Source organism: Eublepharis macularius, chromosome 6 (genome assembly GCF_028583425.1).
Source record: "Eublepharis macularius isolate TG4126 chromosome 6, MPM_Emac_v1.0, whole genome shotgun sequence".
NCBI classification, from domain to species: domain Eukaryota; kingdom Metazoa; phylum Chordata; class Lepidosauria; order Squamata; family Eublepharidae; genus Eublepharis; species Eublepharis macularius.
In genome coordinates, this window is record NC_072795.1 from 5211422 (window position 1) to 5225697 (window position 14276).

General features: G+C 47.3%; 1 protein-coding gene across 2 annotated transcripts in view; it reads right to left on the bottom strand.

Moving 5' to 3' along the window:
- Window positions 1-1919: 1919 nt before the first annotated feature.
- The window catches only part of MUC4 (mucin 4, cell surface associated), a 38426-nt gene continuing 26069 nt past the window's right edge, over window positions 1920-14276 (bottom strand). For both annotated transcript variants that reach the window (XM_054984098.1, XM_054984097.1), the window contains exons 7-12: window positions 14032-14120; window positions 13486-13665; window positions 10155-10307; window positions 7954-8073; window positions 4553-4600; window positions 1920-2142 (exon numbers count right to left, since the gene is read on the bottom strand). In XM_054984098.1, coding sequence (XP_054840073.1) covers window positions 2132-2142; window positions 4553-4600; window positions 7954-8073; window positions 10155-10307; window positions 13486-13665; window positions 14032-14120 — 601 coding nt within the window. In that variant the 3' untranslated portion in view covers window positions 1920-2131. The remainder of the gene's footprint in view (window positions 2143-4552; window positions 4601-7953; window positions 8074-10154; window positions 10308-13485; window positions 13666-14031; window positions 14121-14276) is intronic.

The following is a 14276-nucleotide window of genomic DNA, read 5'->3' on the forward strand; positions in this document are numbered from 1 at the left end:
TAGACTAGAATCATAGAGTTGGAAGGGATCTCCAGAGTAGTCCTACCCCTGACGCAATGCAGGAAGTTCACAACTAGAGCCAGTTTGGTGTAGCGGTTAAGAGCAACAGGACTCTAATCTGGAGAGCCAGGTTTGATTCCCGACTCCTCCACTTGAAGCCAGCTGGGTGACCTTGAGTGAATCACAGCTCTCTCGGAGCTCTCTCAGCCCCACCTACCTCACAGGGTGTTTTGTTGTGGGGATAATAATGGCATACTTTGTAAACCGCTCTGAGTGGGTGTTAAGTCATCCCGAAGGGCAGTATATAAATCGAAGGTTGTTGTTATTATTACTTCCTCCCGCACCCCCAGTGACCCCTGGTCCATGCTCAGAAGATGGCAAAACACCTCCAGGATCCCTGGCCAAATTGGCCTGGAGAAAATTTCTCCCTGACCCCAACGTGGCAATCGAAATTACCCTAGGCATGTAAGAAAGGGCCATGAGAACTAAGCACTGATGTAACCCTTTCTGCCCTCTCTTTTATGACCCGCCAAGGTTCACAGACTAGATATGTCAACAGGACTCTATCTCTTCTCTTTCCTATCAGAGTATGGAGTTCCTACAATAAAGAACTCTTATTTCTTTTCTAAACCTAAGCTAAGTGTGTGTTATTTTCTCTCTCATATTCACACCAGCCAGCAAGCTCCAAACACCCATCACGTTTTCTCTGCAATTGACACTGCTCTGCTGCCTTCCTACTAGTTTATTGAAGCCCAGTTTTCTATACCTTTTCATAGGTTCTGGTCCAGTTTTAATATCTTGGACCATTTGCAGGCCAAGCAGATGATCTTCCACTGAGCTGCGGCCCTTCCTCTTCCAAGGCAAGCATGAGAAGACAGCACAAGACAGCCAGTGAAAAACAATAGACTTCACGATGATCTTAATGGAAAGTGCCATCAAGTCATAGCTGACTTCTGGTGACCCCTGCTGGGGTTTTCAAGCCAAGAGACAAACAGAGGTGGTTTTGCCATTGTCATGGGCTGAATAAGGATCCCATCATAATTGCTGGCTGCTCACCAGACAAGTGAACCCCCCCCCAACCAAGCAACCCATATCTTGCACAACCTCCCTGCCCCCATAAATGAGACAAGCAGCCCATCTGATAGTTTGCCTGTGGGCCCAGGACTGAGGTACCCTAAGAATTCAGAGATCCAGAGGAGTTAGCTGTGTTAGTCTGCAGTAGCAAAATAGCAGAGTTCAGTAGCACCTTTAAGTCTAGCCAACTTTATTGAAGCATAAGCTTTCGAGAGTCACAGCTCTCTTCGTCAGATGCATCGTCGAAGAGAGCTGTGGTTCTCAAAAGCTTATGCTACATCTGATGATGCATCTGACGAAGAGAGCTGTGGTACTTGAAAGCTTATGCTACATCTGACGATGCATCTGACGAAGAGAGCTGTGGTTCTCAAAAGCTTATGCTACATCTGATGATGCATCTGACGAAGAGAGCTGTGGTTCTCGAAAGCTTACGCTACATCTGACAATGCATCTGATGAAGAGAGCTGTGGCTCTCGAAAGCTTATGCTACATCTGACGATGCATCTGACGAAGGGAGCTGTGACTCTCAAAAGCTTATGCTACATCTGATGATGCATCTGACGAAGAAACCTGTGGTTCTCGAAAGCTTATGCTACATCTGACAATGCATCTGATGAAGAGAGCTGTGACTCTCAAAAGCTTATGCTACATCTGACAATGCATCTGATGAAGAGAGCTGTGGCTCTCAAAAGCTTATGCTACAATAAAGTTGGTTAGTCTTAAAGGTACTACTGGATTCTTTGCTATTAAGAATTCAGAGTTAGTGGAGATCCCGTGGCTCTCTTGTACAGGCTCTACCCTACACACACAGCAAAGGTTAATCCCACTAGAAGGAAGAACAGAGGGAACTAAAGGCACTTTTATTCAGCAATGACCATTATTCCAAAAATAAAGGATTTGGTAATAGCTTCCTAGTTTGGCTCCTTCATAAAACAGAGGAGCAAAAGGCTTGTTTCAACAAAGCTGTAATTGGAAGAGCCGCTGAGGTCAATCCGTTGCAGAAAAAGAAGGGTCAGAAGAGGGTAGTCTTCAGTCTGTAAGGAAGAAAGCAGCTACGTCAGTGTCCGCCTATAAGGAAAGGAAGATGCTCTCAGTAACAGATTTTAAAAAAGGGTTGAGGGGAGGGTTGCCAACTCTGCACAGGGAAATTCCTGGAGATGTGGGGGAGGGTTTGGGGATGGTAGGGACCGCAATAAGATATAGTGCCATAGATTCCACCCTCCAGAGCAGCCATTTCCTCCAAAGGAACTGATCTTTGTAGTTGTGGAGATGAGTCGTAATTTACGGAGTTCTCCAGGTAAACTTAGGTGCAGGCCAAATGGGGAAATGCATTTGATCCTCATAGCAGTTATCAACCAGAAACGGTCTTCGCTGATCTGCATGGCTTTTTGTCTGGGAAAGGAGGTGGTGGAACTCAGTGGGTTGCCAGCACAGGGAGCAACTCTTGGTAGGAGGTGGTGCCCCTGGTACCACACAGGCATGCACAAAGTGCATGCATGCTCCCAGGACTGCACAATGATGTCACTTTGTGTCAGTTGGAACAAGGGGGGAGTTTTTTAAAGTTTAAATCGCCCTTGGCAAAAATGGTCACATGGCTGGTGGCCCCACCCCCTGATCTCCAGACAGAGGGGAGTTTAGATTGCCCTCCGCACTGCAGCGCGGAGGGCGATCTAAACTCCCTTCTGTTTGGAGATCCGGGGGCGGGGCCATCAGCCATGTGACCATTTTCAAGAGGTGCCGGAACTCCGTTCCACTGCGTTCCAGCTGAAAAAAAGCCCCGCTGATCTGTCGCATGAAGGTTCAATTTCCAGCATCTCCAGAGAAAAGGATCAGTCAGTTGGTGAAGTGAAAGACCTCAACCAGAGACTCCGGAGGGCTACCACCAGTCTCAGCAGACAAAGCTGACCTCGATGGACCAAAGGTCTGCACAGTAGATGCCCAACGAAAACTCAGATCATTGGTCCATCAAGCTGTTACTTTATTTGGCTGGCAGCAGCTCTATGCAGTCTCGGATGTGAACTCCTTTACCTAGACAAGCTAGGGCTTGTAGCTGTGGATTCCCCTAACAAAGCAGGCATCAGCCCTCCCTTTCCCAAGAAACACCAACTGGTCTGCTGTGGAACTCCTGCTGTTTACAGACAAGCAGGGCTTTTTTTTCTGCGGAAAGAGGTGGTGGAACTCAATGGTGGAACTCAGGACCGCACAATGATGTCACTTTGGGTCAGCTGGAACAAGGGGGGAGTTTTTTAAAGCTTCAATTGCCCTCGGCGAAAATGGTCACATGGCCGGTGGCCCCGCCCCCAGATCTCCAGACAGAGGGGAGTTTAGATTGCCCTCTGCGCCACTAAGTGGAACGGAGGGCTATCTAGACTCCCCTCTGTCTGGAGATCAGGGGGCGGGGCCACCGGCCATGTGACCATTTTTAAGAGGTGCCGGAACTCCGTTCCACGGTGTTCCGGCTGAAAAAAAGCCCTGAAGACAACCCTTGTAACGGATTTTTATCCACATCTTACTAAGCCATCCACTGTCTCAAACTAAAGATTCATCTTTACTCTTGGACAGCTTCCAGCAATTAGTTAAGACCTGCAACTTGTAACTCCCTGTTGCACATTCTTGGGCACCCATGCAGACTAAGGCCATTGGGGCCTAACAGGGACAGAAAATGAACCCCGGAACACATCCTTGTAGCCTTCTGCGCCTTGCAATGGAAGTTCAGTGGGGGATCAGAAAGCCTTGTTTGTTGAACGGGCCGGTGGTGGGTGCTGAGGAGCAGCCAGTTCGGGAGGCCCGTGGCCTGTGGGACATGCTTGTGGGTTCCCATGGCATCTGATTGGCTACTGTAGGAAATAAGTCATCAGACTAGATGGAGCATTCGTTTGATTCGGCATAGCTGCTTCGAGTATTTAACCCACACATTTTTAAAGGCTAAATGCTCAAATTAAGGCCAGTCTGCCACCTCCGCTATTTATTTCAATGAATACTTTCAAATTAGTTTGAACACGAATAGGTATTTGGACAAGCTGTAGTTACAATCGCTACACGGAGCTTCCGTAGAAAGAGGCACTTTACCTCTAAAGACGAGCTACTGGGGAAAACACCCTTTGCTGCGCTCCTTGGGAGCGCTCAAAGATGGTGTGAACCAGGAAGGTGATTTCGTATTGCCTTCCACGAAACACATTGGGAGGATTGGAGTGCCTGCTATTTCTGCCTGCTCCCCGGCCTCCGTCAATCCGCTCTGGTGTGTACAGGACAGACAAATGTGTATGTATGTCATGCATCTAAAAAGAGACTTGATCAACAGGAATAAAGTATTCCAGCTCAAACATGCCAGGCTACGATACTCTTTCTGCAAAAACTGCTCGCGCTGGAGTGCCCTTAGGATGAGCCAACAAGGTGCCATCATTGATGCACGGTTTGGGAGGGGAGGAAGATCTGCATGCCAGCCCAGTCCCCAATTCCCACCCCTGAACATCCTCACCTCTTTCTTCCTCCGATTCACTGCTCAGCTTCTCTTTCCGTGACGTACCTGTTGGTTCCAAGAAAAGATCAGATATTGGTATGCACCCAACCTTATCACACCACCACCCTCAACCTGATTCAGGGTGGGAAAATGAGAGTTTCCTTGGGCAACAAGAGAAGCTGGAATTTTAGTTGCAACAGAAGTTCTGCTGTTTCTTGGAACATATTGACCTCCCTCAATGATGTGGCTGTGGGGTAATGCAGAGCTATGGTCTGAAGACGGGGTAGTCCAAAGGTCCAGGACTTGTGAAGAGAGAAGAGTTTTGGGTTTGGATAGGAGAAACGCTGATCCTTCTTCAGTTCGCCAGATGACCTTGGGAAACACTGGCCATTTCTGCACGTCCTTATAGGGACGGCCCACTCACAGAACGCTGGCGGCTTTCCCCCAGAAATCCAGATGTCTCCGTTTGCAAAACGGTTGCTGGCTGTTTCATTTCCATTTTTTCAGAGCCTTTTCTTGGAGCGCACTTTCCCACGGTCCCAGAAAGGCACCGAAAAACAGAAACCAAACAGCCTGCAAACGTTTTACAAACAGAGACGTCTGGATTCCTGGGGGAAAGCCGCCAGCGTTCCGTGAGTGGGGCATTCCTATAAGGACATGCAGAAATGGCTTTACTGAGCAGGCAGGCGAACGAGCTGGCGAGCGGGCGGGTGGGCAAGTGAGCAAGTGAGCGGGCAGACAGTGGCAGCAGCAAGAGCACGCCGCTCTTGTCGCCACTTACAAACAGAGACGTCTGGATTCCTGGGGGAAAGCCGCCAGCGTTCCGTGAGTGGGGCATTCCTATAAGGACATGCAGAAATGGCTTTACTGAGCAGGCAGGCGAACGAGCTGGCGAGCGGGCGGGTGGGCAAGTGAGCAAGTGAGCGGGCAGACAGTGGCAGCAGCAAGAGCACGCCGCTCTTGTCGCCACTGCCTCTCACCATCACAGCCCTTGTGCGGGTTGCCGGCGGGTGGGAGCAGTGAGCACCGGTGGCAGCACCAACAAGGGCCCCCTTTGACCCAGGGGTGCCCTTTGACCCTGTGTGATGAGCCAAGGTAAGTGCTGGCTCCCCCTCCGGGAGGCTACAGGGACCTGGGGATCCCCTGCCGAGGGACTTCTGGTCCTTGGCAACCCTACAGAGCCACCCACAAAATGTCAGCCTGAATTGGGCCACTACAGAGCACGGCAGCGCTCCTGCGCTCTGTAGCAGCCTGATCTGGGCCTATCCAGGCCTGAATCAGCCCGATTCAGGCTTGAATCAGGTGGGATCCAGGCTGAATCAGCTCGTATCGGGCCACTGCAGAGCCTGGAAGTGACATCATTGCACAGGGCTGGAGTGCACACACTGTGCATGGATGCAAGAGTGACCCCCCAAGGTATGTCCCAGGCCCCCAGCCTCCCACCAGGAGGCCGAGGGGGCCTGGCAACCCTAACTCATCCACTTGAAGCCAGCTGGGGTGACCTTGGGTCAGTCACAGCTTCTTGGAGCTCTCTCAGCCCCACCCACCTCACAGGGTGTTTTGTTGCGGGGATAATAATAACATACTTTGTAAACTGCTCTGAGGGGGTGTTAAGGTGTCAGGAAGGGCGGTATATAAATCAAATTATTTTTGAAAGCTTACGCTACAGTATAGTTGGTGTCTTAAAGGTGCTACTGGACTCTTTTCTATATAAATCAAATGTTGTCGTTGTTTATATAGCTTGTCTATGTAACCAAATGGTTAGTCCATTGTACAGGACTAACTAGAAGCCCACCAGCTGAATCCAGACCCTGATTTGGTTTACTTGGTCCCTTACCAAATTTTAATTAGTGTTTAAAGTTTTATTTGTAAGGAAAATCCAAATGTTTTCGGATTTTCAGGGTGTCAGAGACTCAGAGCTCCCTTCTACAGACACAAGTAGGAATGGTTGTTGTGGGTTGTATTGTATACAACATTGTATACAAATGACCTGCCAACATCTTTTCCACACAGTGACACTGAGAGATCTCTGTCTTTTGGTGCTACACCTCTGAAGATGCCAGTCACAGCTGCTGGCGAAACGTCAGGAACTACAATGCCAAGACCACGGCAATACAGCCCGGAAAACCCACAACAACCATCGTTCTCCGGCCGTGAAAGCCTTCGACAATACAACAAGTAGGAATGTTGATCCCTGAGCCTTTATACCCCAGCTGAAGGTGGGTGGGCGTTTCTAGGAAGGGCGTCAGAATGCAAAGGTACAACACAGCTTGATTAGATGGGAGGGGTGTAGCAAAGATAATGAAGCTGCGTTGTACCTTCCAAAACCCAGACACACACACACACAGGGCCTTTCTTGCACAATCAGAAGCCCTGAAAAAGTTGTACACTGAGAGTGTTTCATGCACAAGCATTATCTATCCATGCCAATGAGAAGGCGTTGCTGCTGCAAGCCCTCTCACTCCTGTGCTTGCATTCATTCAATCACAGTTCACCGAGAACTTCAAGAAAGGACTTGCGATTCGGTTGTGTAACGATGCCATGGGGTTGCCAAGCGGCATGGCAGAGACCTCTGCCTTTAAGAGCAGCAAGAGGTGCCGAAATCCGCAAGCAAAGCTTTTCATAGCCTGACGGCATTTGCTGGTAATGTTAAAGGGAGGGAGGGGCAGCCAACTGGGTGCCAGATTTGTTATGTTGCTTGATCACTCAAGAGGGGACCAGTCTGACTAAATTCCCTTCTGGTCCCCAGCTCGTTGCCAGAACAATGGTGTGTTCCCTGAGAGTATAGAAATCGGCCCCGCGAACACTGTGAGTTTTTAGGGAACAAATGAGAATGATACCACATAGCCACTGGAATGCATTGTTTCCAAGTACATTGAGTTTCTGAACGGGCTTTTGGAATGTGTTTCACCAACAGTGATGGGTGGCTCACAGACGGAAAAAGCATTGCTCTCCTGAATAGCCTTTGAAATGGGTTGAGATGGCAGGGGAGACTGCACAAGGAGAAGAATGAAAAGATCCAGAGACCCACAACCTGTCACAAGTCCATACAGGCACAGCTCAGCTCTAACTGCCCTCTCTATCATGATCAACAAATATCTCTCTGTCTCTCCAGCTGTGCACGTCTCAATACGTGCATCCCATTTTGAGACAAGGAGAAGGCAGAATGAATGTTGTTTGTCTTTAAGGAGTCCTTAGAATTCTCCTTTATCTTCCCTTTGTCCTGGCCACTGCTGTGACATAATGGAATGTTCATAAATGTTCCAACTTCTCAAGGTATTCGCTTTTTCAGGCTGACCAGCCCTACACCTTCTGTGACTGTGAATGGTGCTTAGTCGGATGGATGGACTGATGAACAGTAACACCTGTCACAAGGGGAAAGGCTCTTGATTCTCTCTTACAAAGGGATGGACACTCACCTCGTACAGGAGGCCTGGATCCATCGCAGCTGATCTTGGGTCTTTTCTGGCTGTACTTGTCACAGACCTGTTGGCTTCCTGCCCGGTTACAGCACCAGTCGTAGAATTTCAACTCTTCATCTGTGAAGAGGAAATTTATGAGAAGAAAGCAAAGGGAACGACGAGAGCATCCTGGAAATATTTTTGTTTATTTGTAAACACCATCAATGTACACCACATTTTATGGAGCGCAGGAAGATGGCTCCACACCCTGAGGACATTACAATTTGCCGTAAGAGAGAGCAGGGGTGGAGATGAACAGGGGTGGGGGTGGGGAATCTGCATTCATTCCATATCCACTTGCTGAGGGGGAAGTTCAATAGAGAAGAAGGGCAAAAGGATAGTGCGAAGGGCTTTATGGGTAAGGTGGATTTTGAGGGATGTTTTAAAGGAGGTGAGAGAGGTATGTGGGGAGGCAGCGCCTGCTCTATCAGGAACAAGGAAACGCACTGGAGGGAGCAGAAAGTGACTGTTGGAAGGGTGAGGGTGCAGAGAACGGAAAGTCACAGACAGGGCTCTACCAGCACGTGAGTGTGGCGAGCAGGGCTTTTTTTCTGGGGAAAGAGGTGGTGGAACTCAGTGGGTTGCCCTCAGAGAAAATGGTCACATGGCCGCTCAGTGGCACAGAGGGCCATCTCAACTCCCCCCTGTCTGGAGATCAGGGGGCGGGGCCACCAGCCATGTGACCATTTTCAAGAGGTTCCAGAACTCCGTTCCATCGCGTTCCAGCTGAAAAAAAGCCCTGGTAGAGAGAGACAAAGGAGAAGGAAGGCCATAGAGGGCTTTGATCTCCGTGGCTGTGCTGAGGCGTACAGAGGAAGTGTCAGGATTGAAAGAGGGGACATCACATAGTCACAACTATGACAGAGACATGACCTTTGCGGCAGATAACTGGACAGAAGTTCAGGAGGGCCAGAACGCCACAGTGTCAGGTTATAATAACAATAATAAAAATAGCAAAGAGTCCAGTAGCACCTTTAAGACTAACCAACTTTATTGTAGCATAAACTTCTGAGAGCCACAGCTCTCTTTGTCAGATGCATGATGTATCTGATGAAGAGAACTGTGGTTCTCGAAAGCTTATGCTACAATAAAGTTGTATCTGATGAAGAGAACTGTGGTTCTCGAATGCTTATGCTACAAATAAGTTGGTTAGTCTTAAAGCATAAACTTCTGAGAGCCACAGCTCTCTTTGTCAGATGCATGATGTATCTGATGAAGAGAACTGTGGTTCTCGAAAGCTTATGCTACAATAAAGTTGTATCTGATGAAGAGAACTGTGGTTCTCGAATGCTTATGCTACAAATAAGTTGGTTAGTCTTAAAGATGCTACTGGACTCTTTGCTATTTTGATGCAGCTGATGAAGAGAGCTGTGGTTCTCAAAAGCTTATGCTACAATAGTCTTAAAGGAGCTACTGGACTCTTTGCTGTTCTGCTACTGACTAACACGGCTAACGCCTCTGAATAATAATATTTGATTAATATACTACACTTTAGGACAATTTAATGCCAACTCAGAGCAGTTTACAAAGTATGCTATTATTATTCCCACAACAATCACCCTGTGAGGTGGGTGGAGGTGAGAGAGTTCAGAGAGAGCTGTGACTGACCCAAGGTCACCCAGCTGGCTTCAAGTGGAGTGGGGAATCAAATCTGGTTCTCCAAATTAGAGTCCTGCTGCTCTTAATCACTACACCAGACTGGTGGTATGTTGCCATATTAGTCTATAGTAAAACAGCAGGATTTGAGTCCAGTGGCACCTTAGAGAAGAACAAGATTTTTGGGGTGTAAGCTTTAGAGAGACAAAGGGACCTCTATCTGAAGAAGGGAGCTTTGACTCTCAAAAGCTGACCAACCCTGAAAATGTTGTTTGTCTGTAAGGTGCCACTGGACTCAAATTCAGAAGACCAAAGTGGCCTTAAGCAGAAGGCAAAGATTATCAAGTGTCCAAAACAATAATCCGGAGCTACTTTGGGCCTAAGTTCAGCAAGTTGGAACATGGGAAGATTCTGCCAAATGCTAAAGTATCAACCTCACCCACTCCATTTAGCCCCTCCCTAACTAAGGCACAGCTGAGCTACCTTTTGGTAGCACAAAAGCGAATAGGCCTGGCAAGAACGAGAAAACCATTGGCACAGAACCTCCATGCCAGGTTGCTTACCATTGCCGATGTTCTTTTTGTGCAGATCCCTCCAGATTCTCTCCTGACGTCCTTCCAGAAACTGGTTATTGTCACCGTACAGGCAACGGACCCCTGAGCCGTATGGGTTTGGGGTGGAGGAAGATAGCATTGTAAAACGGGAGCCTGACACACCTACAAGGGGGAAGAGGGAAGAGGTTAATTCTCAGGCCTGCCTCCAACATTCTGCAGAGGAAAATAGTTATAACACCCTTCTAATTCGAAATAGTACCCTTCTAATTCTGATACTGCCTGAGTAGCTCTTGCTAGCGCATGGTGCCGAAGGCCACACACAGCTGCAAGCTTCCTTCATTTATTCCTCATATGGGTCATTCTTTTTGAAAAGCCACAACCACGCACCATTGAAAAAGACTGCTGAGGTAAACGATAGTACCATGATAGCACAATATCTGGAGAGAGTCCAGTAGCACCTTTAAGACTAACCAACTTTATTGTAGCATAAGCTTTCGAGAATCACAGTTCTTTTCGTCAGACGCATGGAGGGCAAGAAGAAACTGGTCAGATATATAGGTGGAGAGGGGAGGGCAGAGTAGATGCAAACAGTAGCTTCTGATATGGAGATCAGTTCGCTTCTGTTAAGGAAGTCAGTTACTTCTGATAATGAGATAACCATTCATAGTCTCTATTCAATCCCAGTTTGACTGAGTTAAATTTACATATGAATTCCAATTTAGCAGCTTCCCATTGGATTTTGTTTTTGAAAGGTTTCTGTTGAACTACAGTGACCTTTAAGTCCTTGATGGTATGTCCTGGTAGATTTTAGTGTTCTCCCACTGGTTTCTGGATGTTGCCATTTTTGATGTCAGATTTGTGTCAATTTATTCTTTTGCGCAGAGGTTGGCTGGTTTGTCCAATGTACAGAGCAGATGGACATTGTTGGCACATGAGGGCATATATCAGATTGGAGGATGAGCAGTTGTAAGAGCCAGAGACAGTGTAGTTGACGCCATTGGGTCCTGTAATTGTATTTCAGTCCGCCCTCCCCTCTCCACCTATATATCTGACCAATTTCTTCTTGCCCTCCATGCATCTTTCTTCTTGCCCTCCATGCATCTGACAAAGAGAACTGTGATTCTCGAAAGCTTATGCTACAATAAAGTTGGTTAGTCTTAAAGGTGCTACTAGACTCTTTTTGATTTTGCTACTACAGACTAACACGGCTAACTCCTCTGCATCTATATCCGGAGAGAGGAAAATTTTGGCCTAAAACTTTTTTTAAAAGATCTCCGTAGAATGTTTAATCTCATACCAGATCTGGTCAGGCAGGTCTTGCAAATAGCTGGGAATCAAACACATTCAATGTGACTGAATTTGGGAGGAGGCAGGGAGGGAGTGGGGGGGTGAAGAGGAGCTCGGGTGCTCTGTTTAAAGTGTGGGCACGCTAACTAATCTTTTTTAAAAAGAACCCCCAGATTCTCCACAGAGCAAAATGAGTGCACTGATTTAACAGAGATTGATGCACGTTGTACTCGTGTTTTTCGTATCGAGTAGTTTCACTCAGAGACTTTAGAACAGGATTTGTTCCTGCCAAAAAGGTGCACATGTATTTTACTGCCAAGGGCCACTTTCAGCATAACTCTTTGGTAGCTCCACCCCAGGGAAGGCAGAAGCTCAGAGTTTGGATATTTGCATTTTCCAAATAAAGTTTATAAAACAAAGAGCCTAAAGTGAACTGATACTCATAAGAACATCGCTGTAGAGAGAAAACTTGGCTTCTCACTTGCCTTTCTGCGTGAAACCAAACCTCTCACCGCTGAGCTCCCCCTCCCCCATCTTGTAATTTCCCCTATAAGAATTTCCCATATGATTTCCTCTTCAGATATCTGAAGAAGTGAGCAGTGACTGACAAAAACTCATATTGAAATAGATGTTGTTAAGTCTTTAAGGTGTCCTTGGACTTCTGGTTTATCTTTCTGCAAGAAGCCCCCTTCTCTCATCCTGGCCATTGGCTGAGCAGCTGTGATGTAACAGAATGTTCATAAATATTCCAACTTCTTGCAGTGTTAGCAACTGAACACTGACTGCCCCTGCAGTCTCTGTGATGGAAACCAAATAACTGTTTAGCTACAAAACTTTGCACAGAGTGTAGGGACAGGACGAGCCCTGTGCTGTTGTTAAGGAAATGAAGCACTGCAAAGAGAAGTATGCAAAGGGTTCAAGGGGTAAGATCTCCTCCAAATTAGATGCCATGCTTTTGGCTGTTGGGCTTTCATTCTTAGTTATTTTGCTGGATATTTTGACTAAGCAGTTACTCTAACCCTACTTCTGGATGATTACAGAATCGCAGAGCCAGAACGTGGCAAAAGGTCATCTAGTCCACCTCCTTGGCTAGCTTATTGCTGATAAACATACACAAATGTAGATCTTAGTCTGCCATAAAGTGATAGCTTTGTAGTAAGATCTAAGAAATCCCCCATAAAAAGGAGGACAATGCAAAGGAAAGCAGGTGCCGATGCTTGGTAATATTTCCAAAGGGAAAGATTCCCATTTATTTATGCCCTATAACAGCGATCCCCAAATGTTTTCATCCAGCAGGTGCCTTTGGGATTCTGACAGAGGGTGGTGGCCACAACCACAAAACAGTCACTGCAGAAGGCAAAGCCAACCACAAAATGTCAGAGTGTGAAGTTATGCATAACTCATAGTGACTCTTCAAAGCTCTGTTTAACAAGGTGCCTTTTAAAGTGAACAATACTATTTTAAAACATTTTGATGGTGGTTGTGGGTTTTCCGGGCTGTATTGCCGTGGTCTTGGCATTGTAGTTCCTGACGTTTCGCCAGCAGCTGTGGCTGGCATCTTCAGAGGTGTAGCACCAAAAGACAGAGATCTCTCAGTGTCACAGTGTGGAAAAGATGTGGCAGGTCATTTATATCTACTCAGGCGGGGTGGGACTGAGCTGAGTCATCCTGTAAGAGTTTCCCAGGGTGTGGAATGCTAATGGCGGGAGGCTTCACTGCCTTCGACAATACATTAAAACATTTTCTTGCATATATTCAGCACAGATCTTTGTGCTGGGGTGGCAGCACTTTCCAAAGCAACATTTTTACAAATCTGCTCAAATCCTCCAGGGCCAAAGACCCACCTAGCCCTACACACAGTGTAAAACCACTTGGCAGGCCCCAGGAAAGGTGCCCACGTTGGAGACCCCCCACCCTATAATGTGGCAACTAAACTGGAATTTGTTTTAATTGACCGAACAAGCTTGAATCCAAACACTCCACCCGGCATGCTTTTTTTTGCACATCAAGCTGTGTGGGAGACATATGAAGCAGCAACCTCCATGCAAGGCACCTTTTTTGCTGAGGGTGTAGCGTCCATCGGACACGCCTTGCTCCAGAGAGCAGGGGCAGGAGGGCAGGTCTTTGTTCCAGACTGACGGCTCGTTCTCGTGGTCGATCCAATCAAGGCATCTTTGCCTGTAGTTCACCTGGGGCCGGCTGTAGAGCTTGTATATCCAAAGACCTCGCACATCTGGAAAAGAAGGAAATTAAGTGGCAGCTGTCAATCACCTCGTCAACTTGAACATTGCAAAGAGGGGTTGGATCACATGCACAGCTCTTCCAAAAAGTGTTTCTCCAAAGAACTCAGGGCTCTTTTTTCCTCTCCTCATTTTATGATTACAACAGTCCTGCAAGGTGGGCCAGAGCTAGGGTTCCAGACTCAATGGATGAGCTTCATGCCTTGGGAAGGATGAATTGAACAGCATCCCCCATCATTCTAGCCTCACCCCCCTCTCTCTGTTATACTGGACTAACAATATAGGTGCCAAGAATTTTAACCTGGCAGTGTTACTTCAACCACAAACTCACCAAGTAGCTTTAAACAAGTCAGCATTACCTGTGTTGTAGCCCTTCCATTGATCTGGCCGGTATTTCTCAGCTGGCGTTTTATCAATCAGACCGTCATTTTTGGAAAATCCGTCACCGCTGATGACAAAAAGAAAAAGAGATTCTCATCTGTCCACAATATGAGGCATTCCTCCCATTCCAGCCAAGCAACTTTGCCAATCTCCATCACAGTACATAATAGGGTTGTCAGCCTCCAGGTTGGGGCTGGAGAGCTCCCAGGATTATAACCAGGGC